This window comes from Nuphar pumila, chromosome 2 (genome assembly GCF_984573655.1).
Source record: "Nuphar pumila chromosome 2, dmNupPumi1.hap1.1, whole genome shotgun sequence".
NCBI lineage: Eukaryota > Viridiplantae > Streptophyta > Magnoliopsida > Nymphaeales > Nymphaeaceae > Nuphar > Nuphar pumila.
The window spans coordinates 10,113,463-10,127,903 of NC_143250.1; the positions used below are offsets into that span (position 1 = coordinate 10,113,463).

General features: G+C 40.3%; 1 protein-coding gene across 1 annotated transcript; it reads right to left on the reverse strand.

Annotated features, from left to right (window-relative positions):
* Window positions 1–1,205: 1,205 nt before the first annotated feature.
* On the reverse strand, window positions 1,206–13,533 carry LOC149844718 (copper-transporting ATPase RAN1-like). The gene is made up of 9 exons (XM_089995196.1): window positions 13,129–13,533; window positions 7,219–7,833; window positions 6,610–7,039; window positions 6,026–6,351; window positions 5,011–5,069; window positions 4,575–4,917; window positions 4,250–4,450; window positions 3,912–4,169; window positions 1,206–1,765 (listed from the first exon to the last, which is right to left on the reverse strand). Exons 1-9 carry the CDS (start codon window positions 13,456–13,458, stop codon window positions 1,289–1,291), a joined length of 3,039 nt encoding a protein of 1,012 aa, XP_089851322.1. The 5' UTR covers window positions 13,459–13,533; the 3' UTR covers window positions 1,206–1,288.
* Window positions 13,534–14,441: the final 908 nt, after the last annotated feature.

A 14,441-nucleotide genomic window follows, 5' to 3' on the forward strand; every position in this document is an offset into this window, starting at 1 on the left:
AATTATTCGTACATTTTTTATTTTTTTTTAACGTAGGGGTTCATCCTAGAGATTTCATACCCTAGTAAGCACCATCATCTAATTGCATGCCATGGATCAGGAAAAAATATCAACCATAGTCGACAAATTAAAAATCACTCATATCCGTACGCCTTCTATTGATAAAAAGAGTGATACCTTTTTTTTATCCAAAAAATCCAAAAAGAAAAGTCGCAAGATGACAATAAGGTAGGGATTTTTTATTTTAACTCAATTAACCATTAACAAATCAACAAAACGTCTTCACTCAGTCAATTTGCTATGAAGGCCGAGAAAATAAAACGGAAAATGACCATACTATACAGCAAAAATGATGCGTTTTCTGAAATACTTCACAATTTCCACTATTCTCCCATGTCCAAAATCGAAAAAAATGACATTTATATTTGCACTTTTGGACATAGGGAGAAAAATAAAAATTATGGGGCATTTCGAGAAATGCATCATTTTTTATCGTACCGTACAGTAATTTTCCTAAACCAAAAGTGAGGACCTCTGTGCCTTGGAGCTGAAAGAAAAGGTCGATTTATCGCTAACACTATTTTTAGTAGGATGGTGCTCACTAAACTACTCCACTAACATTGCAATCCTCATGATGCCAAAAGTTATTATGCTAAGCAATCAAACTTGGTAATGTCATTAAGATGTTTTATAAAGAAGTGGCATCCAATAAGATAACCTTTATATCAGATAAGCATCATTACTTTTCGTTTTTGTTTTTGTTTTTTTTATCGTCTACTGTCCAATAGAAGCTCAAGAATAGGGGAGTGGGGTATAGAAAGCTCACGTAGGCTCATGGAATGGCAGTCTCCTTTCTCACTCTGGTGGTGGTTCATGTGCTTTACCATTTGCGCCTGCTAATAGCAGGATGATCCTTTTGTAGTCAAATCATTTTTTTTCATGAAAGACGGAGAAACCACTCCCAGAGTAAGAGACCTGGCCGCACTCTCCGGCAGTGTAAAACTGTAGTGCACCCCTCGCGTCCAGGGAGTCGTCCTGCTTCAGCTTAATGTGCAAGAAGCTGAAGCCTGTGGGATTTGAACCCAGACCACCCATCTAGTGGCCTAGACCACATCCCATCTACGCTAAACCCCTTTGGGGCTTTTGTATTCAATCGAAGGATTGAGAGAGAGAGAGAGAGAGAGAGAGAGAGAGAGAGAGAGAGAGAAGCAAAAAGGGGATGGACAAACATCTTACAAACAAGGCAATACATTAGAAAGACACACCTGGAGGGGCAATTTTGCCAGCCTTATTCCTTGGTCATCTCCAGTATGGTAGTGAGCCTAGGCCTCTTGTATCTTCTCAACAGTAATGAAGAACAAACAACACTTACAGAAGAGAATGCCATGCAGGCGCCAGCTACCCATGGCGGCAGCCTCACTTTAAGGATTGGGAAAAGAGCTCCAGCTGCAACGGGAATGGAAATGATGTTATATCCCATCGCAAATACGTAATTCAAACGTATCCGTGAAAAGGTTTTCCTTGATAGATCAATGGCTGTGATAACATCTTCAAGATTGCTCCTCATCAACACATAATCTGCTGCTTCAATGGCAATGTCAGTTCCTGCTCCAATTGCCATCCCAACATCAGCTGCTGCGAGGGCGGGTGAGTCGTTGATGCCGTCTCCAACCATGGCCACAACCTTCCCTTCTTTTTGAAGGGAACGAATCACTTCGGCTTTTCCAGATGGCATTACTTCTGCTTCCACGTGAGTAATACCAACCTGCATTTACGAAAGAATGCCAAAGGACTGGCCCGGTTTAGTGTTTTCCTCTTCAATAGGACAGATATACCACCAATAGAAGCCAAGGTGCATAAAGAAGCAGCAGAACAGATTAGCTTTTCCTGAAGTATGATAGAGCGTTACACTGGACACTTCTCCCAGGCTGAAGTGTCACTTCCCGACACTGACACTCCCAGACACGGCACCGATATGCCGTTTTTAAATCAAGAGTGTCCAAAATTTTGGTCGGACACCTTAAAATATGTTTGGACATGCCATGTCGAGCGAGTGTCCATGTGAGTGTCTTGTTTCGTGCATCATGGACACGAGTGTCCAACTTTGTAGACAGTTCCCTGTTAAACAAAGAAGTGTCAAGTATATGCTTTTATTGCTCTATGTTTTGCCTTAGAAGTGTGGTGGTTGATTAGTATTTAGTCTTGATGATTTGTTTTTGTACTTACAGTCTTACATGTTTACGATGAGAACATAACGTGCATTTTATATTTTATGGTGTTGCTTGCATATTTCTTTAGATCTCTCTTTTTTCTCTTTTATATATATTTTATCAATATGTCCAAAATGATGCAAAATAGCCACAATCTCACGTGTGGATGCCTAATAAGTCACTCTGAAATGGGAAAGGGGATCAGGTGATAAGCCTTTTCACCATCCTGGTGATAATGCATCACTTCCGTCCATCAATGACAGCGTCACAGTTACATGGTAGCAAATAGTGAGGCACACTAGTCCATGTAACATAGCTTTTATATATATATATATATATATATATATATATATATATATATATATATATATATATATATAAAAGAAAAAAAAGAGATTTAAAGAATTATGCAAACAAAACCATAAAATATAAAATGCACGCTCTTTTCTCATTTATAATCTGATCCTGTACAAAAACAAATCATCAAGACTAATCAACAACCACCCTTCAAAACATAGAGCAAGTCTCATATGACCAAGTAACATAAGTTATACACAGTTCAACTGATCAGCATTTATGAATTAAACCTTGCCCTGAATTGCACACAACCATGACATAGGTTTTCACTATGACATGAAGTGTCATGGCACCAACAGTGTCATGTTTGGTGTCATGCAGTGTCGACACGGGATACTCACTTTTAAGTGCTTGAGCGGCAAAATCTGAAACTCAGTTCTAGGTCTTGGATACTTCACCATTAGCTGGTCTTTTAATGTAACTGGGCCCATTTAATCAGTTCATGTCACATTTTCATAAGGGACAAGTTGCCAATATTTCTATATTATATGACCACTAGATTCCAGAACACGTTTTATGAATTCCACAGTATTCATGAAGATGAATCAAGTTAGCTGTTTGACCTAGCTTGGCAAGGGGAGACATCATTTGAATTCCATATAGCAAGATGAATAAGCAGAAGGGGAAAAAGTCGAATGGAATTTGGGTACGATGGATTGAATTGGAATGCTGAAACATCTGGCTTGAGAAAAATTATACAATTTTTATGATCAGCAACCTGCATTAGTGAGGCTCGTTAATCGCTGAACCCAGAGAAGCATCAGGATGCGGCTAGAGCTCACTGGCAGGATCTAAAATTTGGTCAGATTAGACAATGTTAATCAGATTTGAGCCCTCTCTCGCCTTAATAATTTCTCTTTGCCTCTTTATAATCTCTCTGCTCTTGTCGCTTTACTTCTCTTTTTCATTTGATCAGATGGAATCCACCATCTGATTTTTTTGATATTTAACAAGGGGAACCCTGGTTCAGGTGATGGGGTCAGGACTTATTGGAGAGAATGAAGCCATGCCGTATGGCCAAACGGCCCAAACCCCAAGCAGTGAACCCCTTGGACACCCCCCTCGCCCACCAGAGCCCTCTATGTCATTATCCTTTAATGATTTTATAACCTTACATTGGTCAGAAAGGAACTCCACAAAATCAATTTAACTCTAAAGGATCTTCTCAGCTAGTAAGTAATCTAAATCACATCCCCATCATTCAACAAGAACAACAATAGTGACAATAAAAACAGTAATATAACAAGTAATCACCCTGCTCCATACCCTAAAATATAGCCAAATCATTAAATTCTATATATGGAGTTAAACATGTAAATCAGCACGTGTGAGGAAGATGCGCACCTCTTTAGCTATAGCCCGAGCCGTCCTCAAGTTATCCCCTGTTACCATGATGGGTAGAACCCCCATCTTCTTCAGGCCTTCAACAACGACTGCTGCTTCTCTTTTAAGAGGATCTGAGACCACCAAAATACCAACAAAGGCGCCATCATGTGCCACAAGTATTCCAGTTTTGGCATATTCTTCCATTTCTACCAAGTATTTCTCTGCTTGTGAAGGTATCGACACCCCACCTTCAGATAGCAATTTGCGGTTACCAACCTGTTGATAACACTGGCTGCAATCAGGTTTTCTTTTAACAAGCAATTCCTAAGTTTCCAGGTTTTAGATCGTTAACTCACCAAAACTAATTTTCCATCAATCCAGCACCGGACACCTTTCCCTGGCAATGCAGAAAAGTCCAAGACATCATGAAGCCAAAAAGAATACTTTGATTCCTTGGTTTGCATGTCAGAACCTTTGGTCACAAGGGGTTCACCAAAAAAATGGAAGTGGTGTGCATACTCGATGATTGCTCTTGCTAATGGATGCTCACTGCTGGCCTAAACACAAAGAAATATGAGATAAATAAATATTATTCCAAATGCATGTTTCAAGTGGAAAAATAAAATTTAGACAGGATATAAATTAGTAGCAAAACCATATGATGGAGATAACATAGCTCACCTCAGCTGAAGCAACTAATTTCAGAAAGTCTCCCAGGTCCATATCTTTAAACACCTTGACTGATGTAACTGCAGGCTTGCCCTGCGTAAGTGTTCCAGTCTTGTCAAATACCACATAGTGAACCTTTTGAGCCCTTTCCAGAGCATCTCCACCTTTTATAAGAATTCCATGATTAGCCCCAACACCAGTTGCAACCATGACTGCAGTTGGTGTAGCCAATCCAAGTGCACAGGGGCAGGCAATTACCACAACAGATATTGCAAACATAAGAGCAAACACAAAAAAACTGCTATTTGGAGGCAACCACGTGGCTGGGTATGCTCCTAAGGTGCCACAGAGATACCTATGGTAAAAAAAGAAGTAACAATTGAATCACATAAAATTTGAAGGATGCTTAGAAGCATAACTTTAATTATGAACAAAAGCAGACACTTACCAGCCAAAAAATGTCAACAATGACATGGCAACAACAGTTGGAACGAAGATGCTAGCAACCTGTAAACCATAGTTTTGTGTCAGAAAGAGGTTAAAAATAACCATCTTCAGAGGCAACATTGAGAACTGTGTTTAAGAATTTGCAACAAAAGGAGTTTAGAAGTCACACAAAACATTCATAACCACAACAAAAATTGAAAAGAGCTAGGAGTATATTTTCTTTTTATGGAAATGATTTGCCAATATTTGTCATCCATTACAGAAAATCTAACATCACGAAGTTTTCAACATCTTCCACATTAACAATGTCAGCAATTTGCACACACCCCCCAAAAAAGAGAAAATTTTCCCATTTTCTGCACTGTGTCAGAGTATAAGAATCGGTTCATTTTTTCCTCTTGTTTTCTCTTTTGTTTTTGGTAAGAGGGAAATAGCCCCAGGGTCTGCTGAGGCAAGACAATCATATTGCATTAAAATCCAAGTGATGATTGCCAGTCCTTAACAAAGGTATGTTCCAAAACTTGGCAAGGCAATGAAGTTCCCATGAGCATGATACTGATGGAAAGAAACTTAACCAAAGTTCTGCAGCAGTCGGCCACATATTCAATGATGGGTACACAATGGCAGTCCTCAAAGGCTTGTGCAGTTAATAAGATATTGTTCTCTTTATCTTAGTTGTTATTACAAAGTCATAAATATTACATCAGTTTTCAAAAGCAGCCTGGTGCAAAAGTGCAGTAAAATCCCACTGTAAGATCCATGGCTATCAAAACATGCCTACTGTACCTAAATCAACAAAGAAAATTCCACCAAAAGCATCTCACCAGAAAAGCCACCTAAAATGCCGAAAAAGAAAAGGACAATTGAAAAGCAGACAAGTGTTCAAGTCAGTTTAAGGAAGCACAAGAAAATAACTAGCCTTAGATTTACAGACATAATGAATGAAGCATAAACACCTTGTGCAGTATGAAATGTATTATTTTCTTGGGAAAAAAAACACTGCAAAGATAACTTACAAAGTCTGCAAACTTCTGAATAGGTGCCTTTGACATTTGAGCCGTCTCTACCAAGGATATGATCTGATTCAGAACAGTATTGGACCCCACTTTGGTGGCTTTAATGTGAAGTGCCCCATGTAAATTAATAGTACCTCCTATAACTGAAGAATTGGACTCCTTTAGAACAGGTTCAGATTCACCAGTAACCATACTCTCATTTACATGACTGGAACCCCACAAGACCACACCATCAGCAGGAACTTTCGAACCAGGAAGAACTTTCAAGACATCACCAGGCTGAATTAGTAAAGAATCAATTTCACGTTCTCCAGTGCACTTCCCTTCTGAGATTGAACGAGGTTATAATTTTCAGTCAGAAAACAATCATTTTCTTATGTGGAAAAGGAAAAGAACAAGTTCCATAAACAATTGAAAAGAACTGGAACTGCCATATAAACCATAAGCTTAGTCATATATTTTTCAAGCATATGAGGTGTAGAATAAACTAAGATCCCCATGCAGAATCACCACTGAAAGCACTTGGAAACTGAAAGAAGATAAGTAAATAGACACATCAATGGCAAAAACCTGCAAGAGCTTACCAGAATCCATAGTGAGCAGCAATGCAGTTGCTGGAGCAAGTTCCACAAGCTTCTTGATAGCATCTGATGTTTTTCCTTTCGCAACAACTTCCAGGTATTTTCCCCACAACACAAATGTTATCAACATGGCACTTGTCTCAAAGTATGTTGGAGACCAGAATCCAGTCAATGCACCATACAACAGTGCATAAGCCGAGTAGAAATAAGAAGCTGAAGTACCAAGTGCAACTAGGACATCCATGTTGGCTGCCCCACGACGTAAAGCTCTATATGCAGCGACATAAAAGCGTTTTCCAGCAATAAATTGAACAGGACTAACCAATGCCCACTTCAACCAATCACTCATCAAAAAAGGGCCACAACGCACTAGTAGCAATGAATATACAAGAGGTATGTGGGGGCATACTACCCCTATAAAAAAAACTGGAACCTGTGAGGATCAACAGAGGAATCAAGACTTTTACCACATTAACCCAAATGAAAAGATGAAAAGCAGACACTGTTTTCTAAAGAGGAAATAAAGAGAAAAAATCACTATTCATGCCTATACACACACAAAAGCCAGTACATTTATTGCAAGCCTTCACACAACATGAAAGTCATACTCACGGTGAGATACAAGCTGGACATGAAAAGCCGAAACATGATTGCAGATTCTTCCACATCATTAGACATGAACTTTGAGTATGGATTTCGCAGAAGTACGTTGAATTTTCCATTACTTCCTCTCTGTACAGAATCAACTATTGATCTCAAACCAGTGACCTCAGGATCAAACAAAATTTCTAACTCTGAGAGGTCTTTGTTGATGACAAATTGCCTCACTCCTTTCAAATCCCTAAGTAGACCTTTTAAGAGCTGTACATCCATTTCACTATACATCCCAACTACCCCCAAAACAACCCTATCTTGTTCACTGCTCTGAAGAAAAGAAGCATCAAAACCAGCATCTTCGATCGCCTGTACTATTTGCTCCTTGCTAATGACAGCAAGATCATATTCAACCTCCCCTGATGATGTTGCTAAAGCAACAACAGCATGCTTTACACCAGGTAGCTTCCTCAAAATGCCCTCAACAGAGTTTACACAGGCCGCACAAGTCATCCCTCCAATTCTGAATTGACCAACCAAGGTACCCTGCTGCTTCGACCGTGCAGCTGGAGCTTCTATCAGGATTTCTGCATCAAACCCTGCATCTTCAATTGCAATCTTAATATCTTCCTCCTGCATTAAAGATAATTTGTTCATAGGAAGGAAAAAAATGAACAGAAATAAGAATGCCACAGAAAATTCAGTGCAGCCAAATGTACAAGAGTTCCATCTAACCATGCTTGACAAAAGTTATGATCTTTGTAATCCAATAATAGACACAATTTCTTAGTTGGATTTCAATGCTTTTTCTAAATGTGCAAGAAAGTAATCATTGCTTATTAGGTGCCTGAACCAAAATTGTCATACTGGGAAGCAGAAGTAAGAAGCAAAACACTTTAAAATTTATAGGAAGAAGTGGGAAGGCATTTGAAAGAGAAATAAGAATAAAACCAGAAATGAACTGGAAATTGAATCAAAAGTAAACTAGTTATATAACTAGAGCTGAAAATGAGGGATGTGTACCAGAATTGAAAATGGAATCAAATGAGCGATAAATTAAGAATTGAACCAGAATTGAAACAAGAAAGAAACTGGAAGTAAAAGTATCAAAGACTATCAGAGTGACAGATCCATCTATTAGAATCTTTTGTCTCCTACAAATTTTATTCTTTGTATAACATTGAGGGATGTGTACTTTATGTGCTTCATATTGCTCTTTTTGACTTATGCATCTCTCTTTTCCTTTTGGTGTCTTAGAGTTGTATATATCTATTCTATAATGAGAACATCAAAAACTCCAAGAAGTTCTCCGGTGTTCTTGTTTGAACATTAGCAAGGTTTTCTAATATACTAAAAAAAAAATCAGATATTTCTCACTTCTTGTGTTTGATATTTAATATATTTGTAAGGTTCTGAAATTTTCATATGTAATAGAAAACAAGAGCTTGCAAGAAACAAAACAGCAAGGGAATTATAAGATGCTACAAAAGGCCCTGTGAGAAGATTTCCTTCAAAGAATACATGTTTACTTAGTATCCAGAACCAAAAAAAGATTATGATTTATGGCCAGCATCTCCTAATGGATGAGCATATTGCACAGAAATAATGAAAGGATATACTAGGTACAATTCAAGGAAGTAACTTATTAAAAGGTTATTGCGTATTCAGAGCAGACATGCAAATGTTCACCGTCAATCGTGCTTTGGACCAAAGTCCCTCATCATACAGAACTCAGTGAGAAGCATTTACCAACTAGTGTTACAATGAAAAATGTCACATGGTCTAACAAACAAGGTGTTCCAACATGGTACTGTTTCTTAGTTTTTTCTTTTTCCTTTCTTATTTTTTGCTAGACAGTCAACATAGAGTTAGGCAAATACCTATTTTATACTGATCCATACATGAGGCACATGTGAGGTCTTTGAGGAAACCACTCAGGTTGCTTAACCTTTCATATTCTGTCAACACCCATAATACCCAACTGAGCTAAGCTCATTGCTGTGCATTCCCATATTTTGGGCGTCCTGACACATTGGAATTCATACATCATACACACCAAGTGCTAGTAAACCATCTGGGACTTTCCTTATACTTCTAGTGCCATGTTTATGACTTTCACAACACCAGAGCTTCTATGAACATGGCTTGGAGCTTTATCACACCAATCCCACCTTTTTGCATCAGATCAAGCAGACACGCTAGCCATCTGATAGCTTTGAACTAACATTGGTGGTCCTTAAGGTGAATTTGATGGTCCATTTGTTCATGCAAAGACTGTAAACCAAACCTCTCACCCAATTCATAGGAGGCGGCCATCACCTACCTGTGCACAGCCAGTTCAAATGGATTTGCTTCCTTTCATAATATTAAGTATGCAAACTCGGGCCTTTATTCAGCAAATCCATTACTATGATTGTATCCCATGTAATGAAATATGCAGAAATACAAAATGAGGGCCTCTAAGGGCTTACAAGATCATAAACACAAAGTGCACTCGCACATACATAAGTCAACTAAGGAACAATACAAGAGCACAAAGGCACAAGACAAGCACTAAGTGCATTCAAGACATTAAAGAACTAAAGAGAAGAACACAAAACATAAAAAAACATTCATCTTATTGAGCATGAATGCTTAAGAGAAGCATTAAGAAATGAAAGGGGATAAAAGCCCCTATTTATACACATACAAGAGAAGAGGGAGACCTCAATAAAGCTATTGGACTGTTCCAATAGCTCTATTGACTAGTCAACTCTACGTTGACTAGTCAAAAAAGAACCCAACAACTCTATTTAGTATTTGACCAAATAGTCTCTATAAAAACAGAAAAAAAAACAAAAACAAAAAAAGGAATAAAGTAAAAGTACTAACGTGCCCCTAATGCAAAGCTTATTACAAGGACTGAAATAACCAAAATACCCCTAATGGGTATTTACCTATTCCATCATTATAAATAATATATATATGTGTATATATGTATAATATGAACCATTATATATACACACACACACACACACACACACACACACACGTGTACAACTTAACATCCCAAATCTGGCAATCTTCTACAATAATTTCATTCCTTAGTTCCCATAATGGCTGAATCATAACCTAAAAGGATATCAACCAAAAAAAAACAGATGCTCAAGTATGTGTTTAGTCCACTTACTCAACACCTTTATAAGATTGCTTCGAGGAATACTTCTGCCAAAAAGCTACACAAGTTTGCTACAAACCATCATACCAATGTTGCACTGGATGAAAACATGTTCTATGGTTTTCCCTTTTCTATTATATATGCAGCAAAATTTAGCTAAAAATATGCCCAACTGTTGTACCCTCTTGAGTAAATGCCTATACTTCAAACCAAATAGGAGAGTGAGGGCCGACCATGGATCATGATGCTTAAACCATATCTTGGAGCTGAACAGAAATACCTTCCTTCAATTCAAACTAGACTCCTGGTTGATTTGGAATTGAATTGACGTTCATGGGTCCAGGTCAACTGACCCTCCTTAGATGGACCCCTTGTACATCTAGTTAGGAGCTTCTTTACTTCTGGCGGAACGTAAATCAGATGGTTAGATAGAATGCATCAATTATCCAACGAATCCTTGTGCATCTCACACACATTCACAGATCTGCTTTTATCACATATTCCTTGGATAAGCTCTCCTCAGGCATACCTACAAGAGGGAGCCCACCTAGGCCTTCCTCTATGATTGACATGCTGCATTTAGGCTCTTCCATCCCCATGATCATCTCCAATACTCCTCTAACCAGAGCATAGAGACTCCATCTGGAGATATTTACTACAGAAGAGGCTACACAACAGTTTTGGCATCCTAGCTGCTGCCATCCATCCAATCCTCCAGTAGCGCTAAATTCATATCCCACAGCTTTCTGATTCCAAGATCCTATTCCTCAGTTTTACACATCGCACCCCAGGTTAACAGATGAAGAGAGTAATGGCTTTGCCGGCTGCTCCATAAAGAAGCCCTCATAAAATTTTCCATGGCCTATTATCCAACGAATCCTTGTGCATCTCACACACATTCACAGATCTGCTTTTATCACATATTCCTTGGATAAGATCTCCTCAGGCATACCTACAAGAGGGAAATTTCCTACCCATGGACCATTTCCCAAAGCCCACCTAGGCCTTCCTCTATGATTGACATGCTGCATTTAAGGCTCTTCCATCCCCATGATCATCTCCAATACTCCTCTAACCAGAGCATAGAGACTCCATCTGGAGATATTTACTATAGAAGAGGCTACACAACAGTTTTGGCATCCTAGCTGCTGCCATCCATCCAATCCTCCAGTAGCGCTAAATTCATATCCCACAGCTTTCTGATTCCAATATCCTATTCCTCAGTTTTACACATCGCACCCCAGGTTAACAGATGAAGAGAGTAATGACTTTGCTGGCTGCTCCATAAAGAATCCCTCATAAAATTTTCCATGGCCTGATTGACTGATTGAGGTAATCAGAAGCACCATAGAGTAATTGGGAAATGAAGTTAACACTGACTTGATAAAAAACAGTCTGGTATGCCATGGAAATAAATTGAATATTTCAGCATCATAGTTGGTGTTGAGACCTTGAGACAAGTGGTTGCAATGGCTTGCATATAAGAATTAACAAACAAGTTTATCCATGGATCCGTGTGCTCAAGAAAAGTACAGAGCAGCAGCAAGAACAAGTGAAACACAATTACAAATACCCAAGACGTAGTCTCTTGATGGGTGCTTAACACTTATATTTACTCCACACTTCTGAGGAAATTCTTTGAACCTTTGTTTGTTTAACGACCTGCTCCTTGGTTATTTGGAAGAGACCACCTATTTTGGAAGGCTTTATTTCTTCAACTTGGACCTTTTCGAGGAAATGGTGAAAGCACTCACAAAATGAAAGCCATCTTCACTTCACCCACCAATCAATACTCCGTGCTTCTTAAGAAACAAAATGAACGAGTGCAGGAATTGGGACAATCGCAGGTTAACTACTGTTAAGGATTTCAAAGACCCATTTTTGGCTGTTCTACTAGGGAGAGAAAGCATCCGATGCAGAGTGTGCCATTAATGGGGAACCACTGATCCCAACCCATTAACATGAAATCATTTGCAACAGACAACAATTCGTGGCAGACAAAGATGCGCATCGTATGATGCTTGCAACATGATCGTGGCGTCATTGGCCAACACTAGTACGAATTCACTAAAATATGGGAATGCTTCATTATTTTTTCTGTTTTCTTCTCCATCTTCTACTTTCCCGCTTAAATGGATTTTGCAGTTAAAAATTGCAAGCGGGCTACAAAATGCTCATCCATGTCAAATTCAATCAAAATAACCATTGTAAACGGTTTCATTCACAAGAAAGACCACTTCTACAGGGAACTGGTGTGCTGTAATCTAGTGAAACTCATAAAGAAAAAGAACCAACAACTTAGAAAGCCCATTTCTACATTGAATTGGCACGCCATAATCTAGTAGAGCTTATAAAGAAAAAGGAGCAACAACTTGGTCATTTCGCGAGTTCATCTAAAGGGAAAATTCAGATCAGGAAGATCATTTCACCATCAAGACACAAGTCAATTATTCAACAAAGAGTTTGATCAGTGACAGACCATTCCCCCACCACCCATTTTCTTCAAACCGACTCGAAGGAGGGCGGTTCGCTCGGACAAATTCCTACCTCTGTATCTATCCCTTCTCACGCATTCTTCCGATTCATCGCACCCCTTATCTCAATTCAATCATTAACAAAATCGCCCCATCTTTTTCCTAACAAATTCAACAAGAAAGCAACCATTTTCCACTCCCCAAAGAAAAAACTAGCTCACGAAAAAAGAAGAAGAAAACAATGAGGATCGAACGAGAGGCATGAGAAAGCGTTGAAGGAGGGAGAAGGGCGAGTACCTTGACGAGGGAGGGATCGAAGACGACGTCGGCCTTGTTCTGGAGGAGCGCGACGGAGGCACGGAGGACGCCGGGGATGGCGGAGAGCGCCTGCTCCACGGAATTGGAACAGGCTGCGCAGGTCATGCCAGTAATCTTCACCTGGATCTTCTTAGCCCTCTCCTCCTCCCCCTCCAAATCAGACGAAGAAGAAGACAACAGAATTCCTCCTCCTCCTCCTCCTCCTCTCTCCAAGTCGTAGGAATCGAGCAGACCGACCTCCTCCAGCTCGTCCCAATCGTCCCCGCGCCTGCCCGCCGGCGGCACCCTCGTCAACTGCACGTCCCTCATAACTCCACCTTTTCCTCTTCTTTCTTTCCTTCTTCCTCTTTGGCTTCTTCGTTAGAAGAAAGAAGGAGAAGAAGCACAGATACGACCATGTAGACAATGGACGTAAATTTATCTAACTGCCTGGCGGGACGATCGGTCTGAAAGGCCCCTGTATTTCAACCAAAATGACGGATTAACCTTCTTGGATACTTTTTTTCTTTTATTTTAATTCTCCCAGTGTCTAGGGATGGCAGGGGGCAACGGGGCTCCGCCCAGCCTCGCCCCGTTTGGACCGGGGATGGACTTAAGCTTTTCCCTGCCCCGCTCCATCCCAATCCCAATCCCCGCCTAGCCCCCACCTAGGGGTGGCAATCGTGTCGGGTTGGCGGGTCAGCATACCTCAACCCAAACCCGACCCGTTTAATAAATGGGTAACCCGACACGACCCGCCAACCCATTTGATAAATGGGTTGGGTCGGGTAAACGGGTTCTCAGGTTGGCGGGTCGACGGGTTGATGGGTCGGGTTGGCAGACGGGTAGGAGGGTTGACCCACCTGCCTAACCCGTTTATTAAACGGGTCAGCCAGGTTGGCGGGTTGGCATACCCCCAACCCAAACCCGACCTGTTTAATAAACGGGTTACGCGGGTCAACCCGTTTATTAAACGGGTTGGCTTAAGCCCAACCCGAACCCAAACCCACCTAAGAGGCGGGTTGGCGAGTCGTGTCAGGTTTTTTTTTTTTACTCAAAGAAATCGCCCAGGGCGCAAAGACCTAATCGTGCTGGCTCAGCCTGCCCTACTTACTGCCGGTGTTCTGTCAGCCTAAAACTCCCAGGGCTTACCCTTTAACCCCAAAGAGTCACCAAGCTTCCAGCCAGGAGGATGATGCTCATGGGATTTTAACCTAGACAGACTGTCAACCGGTCTAGGCCCCATCTCACCACACCAAACCCCTTGGGTATAGGATGACAGACTTTTCAAAAGTTCATCTAAAATAAGTAAA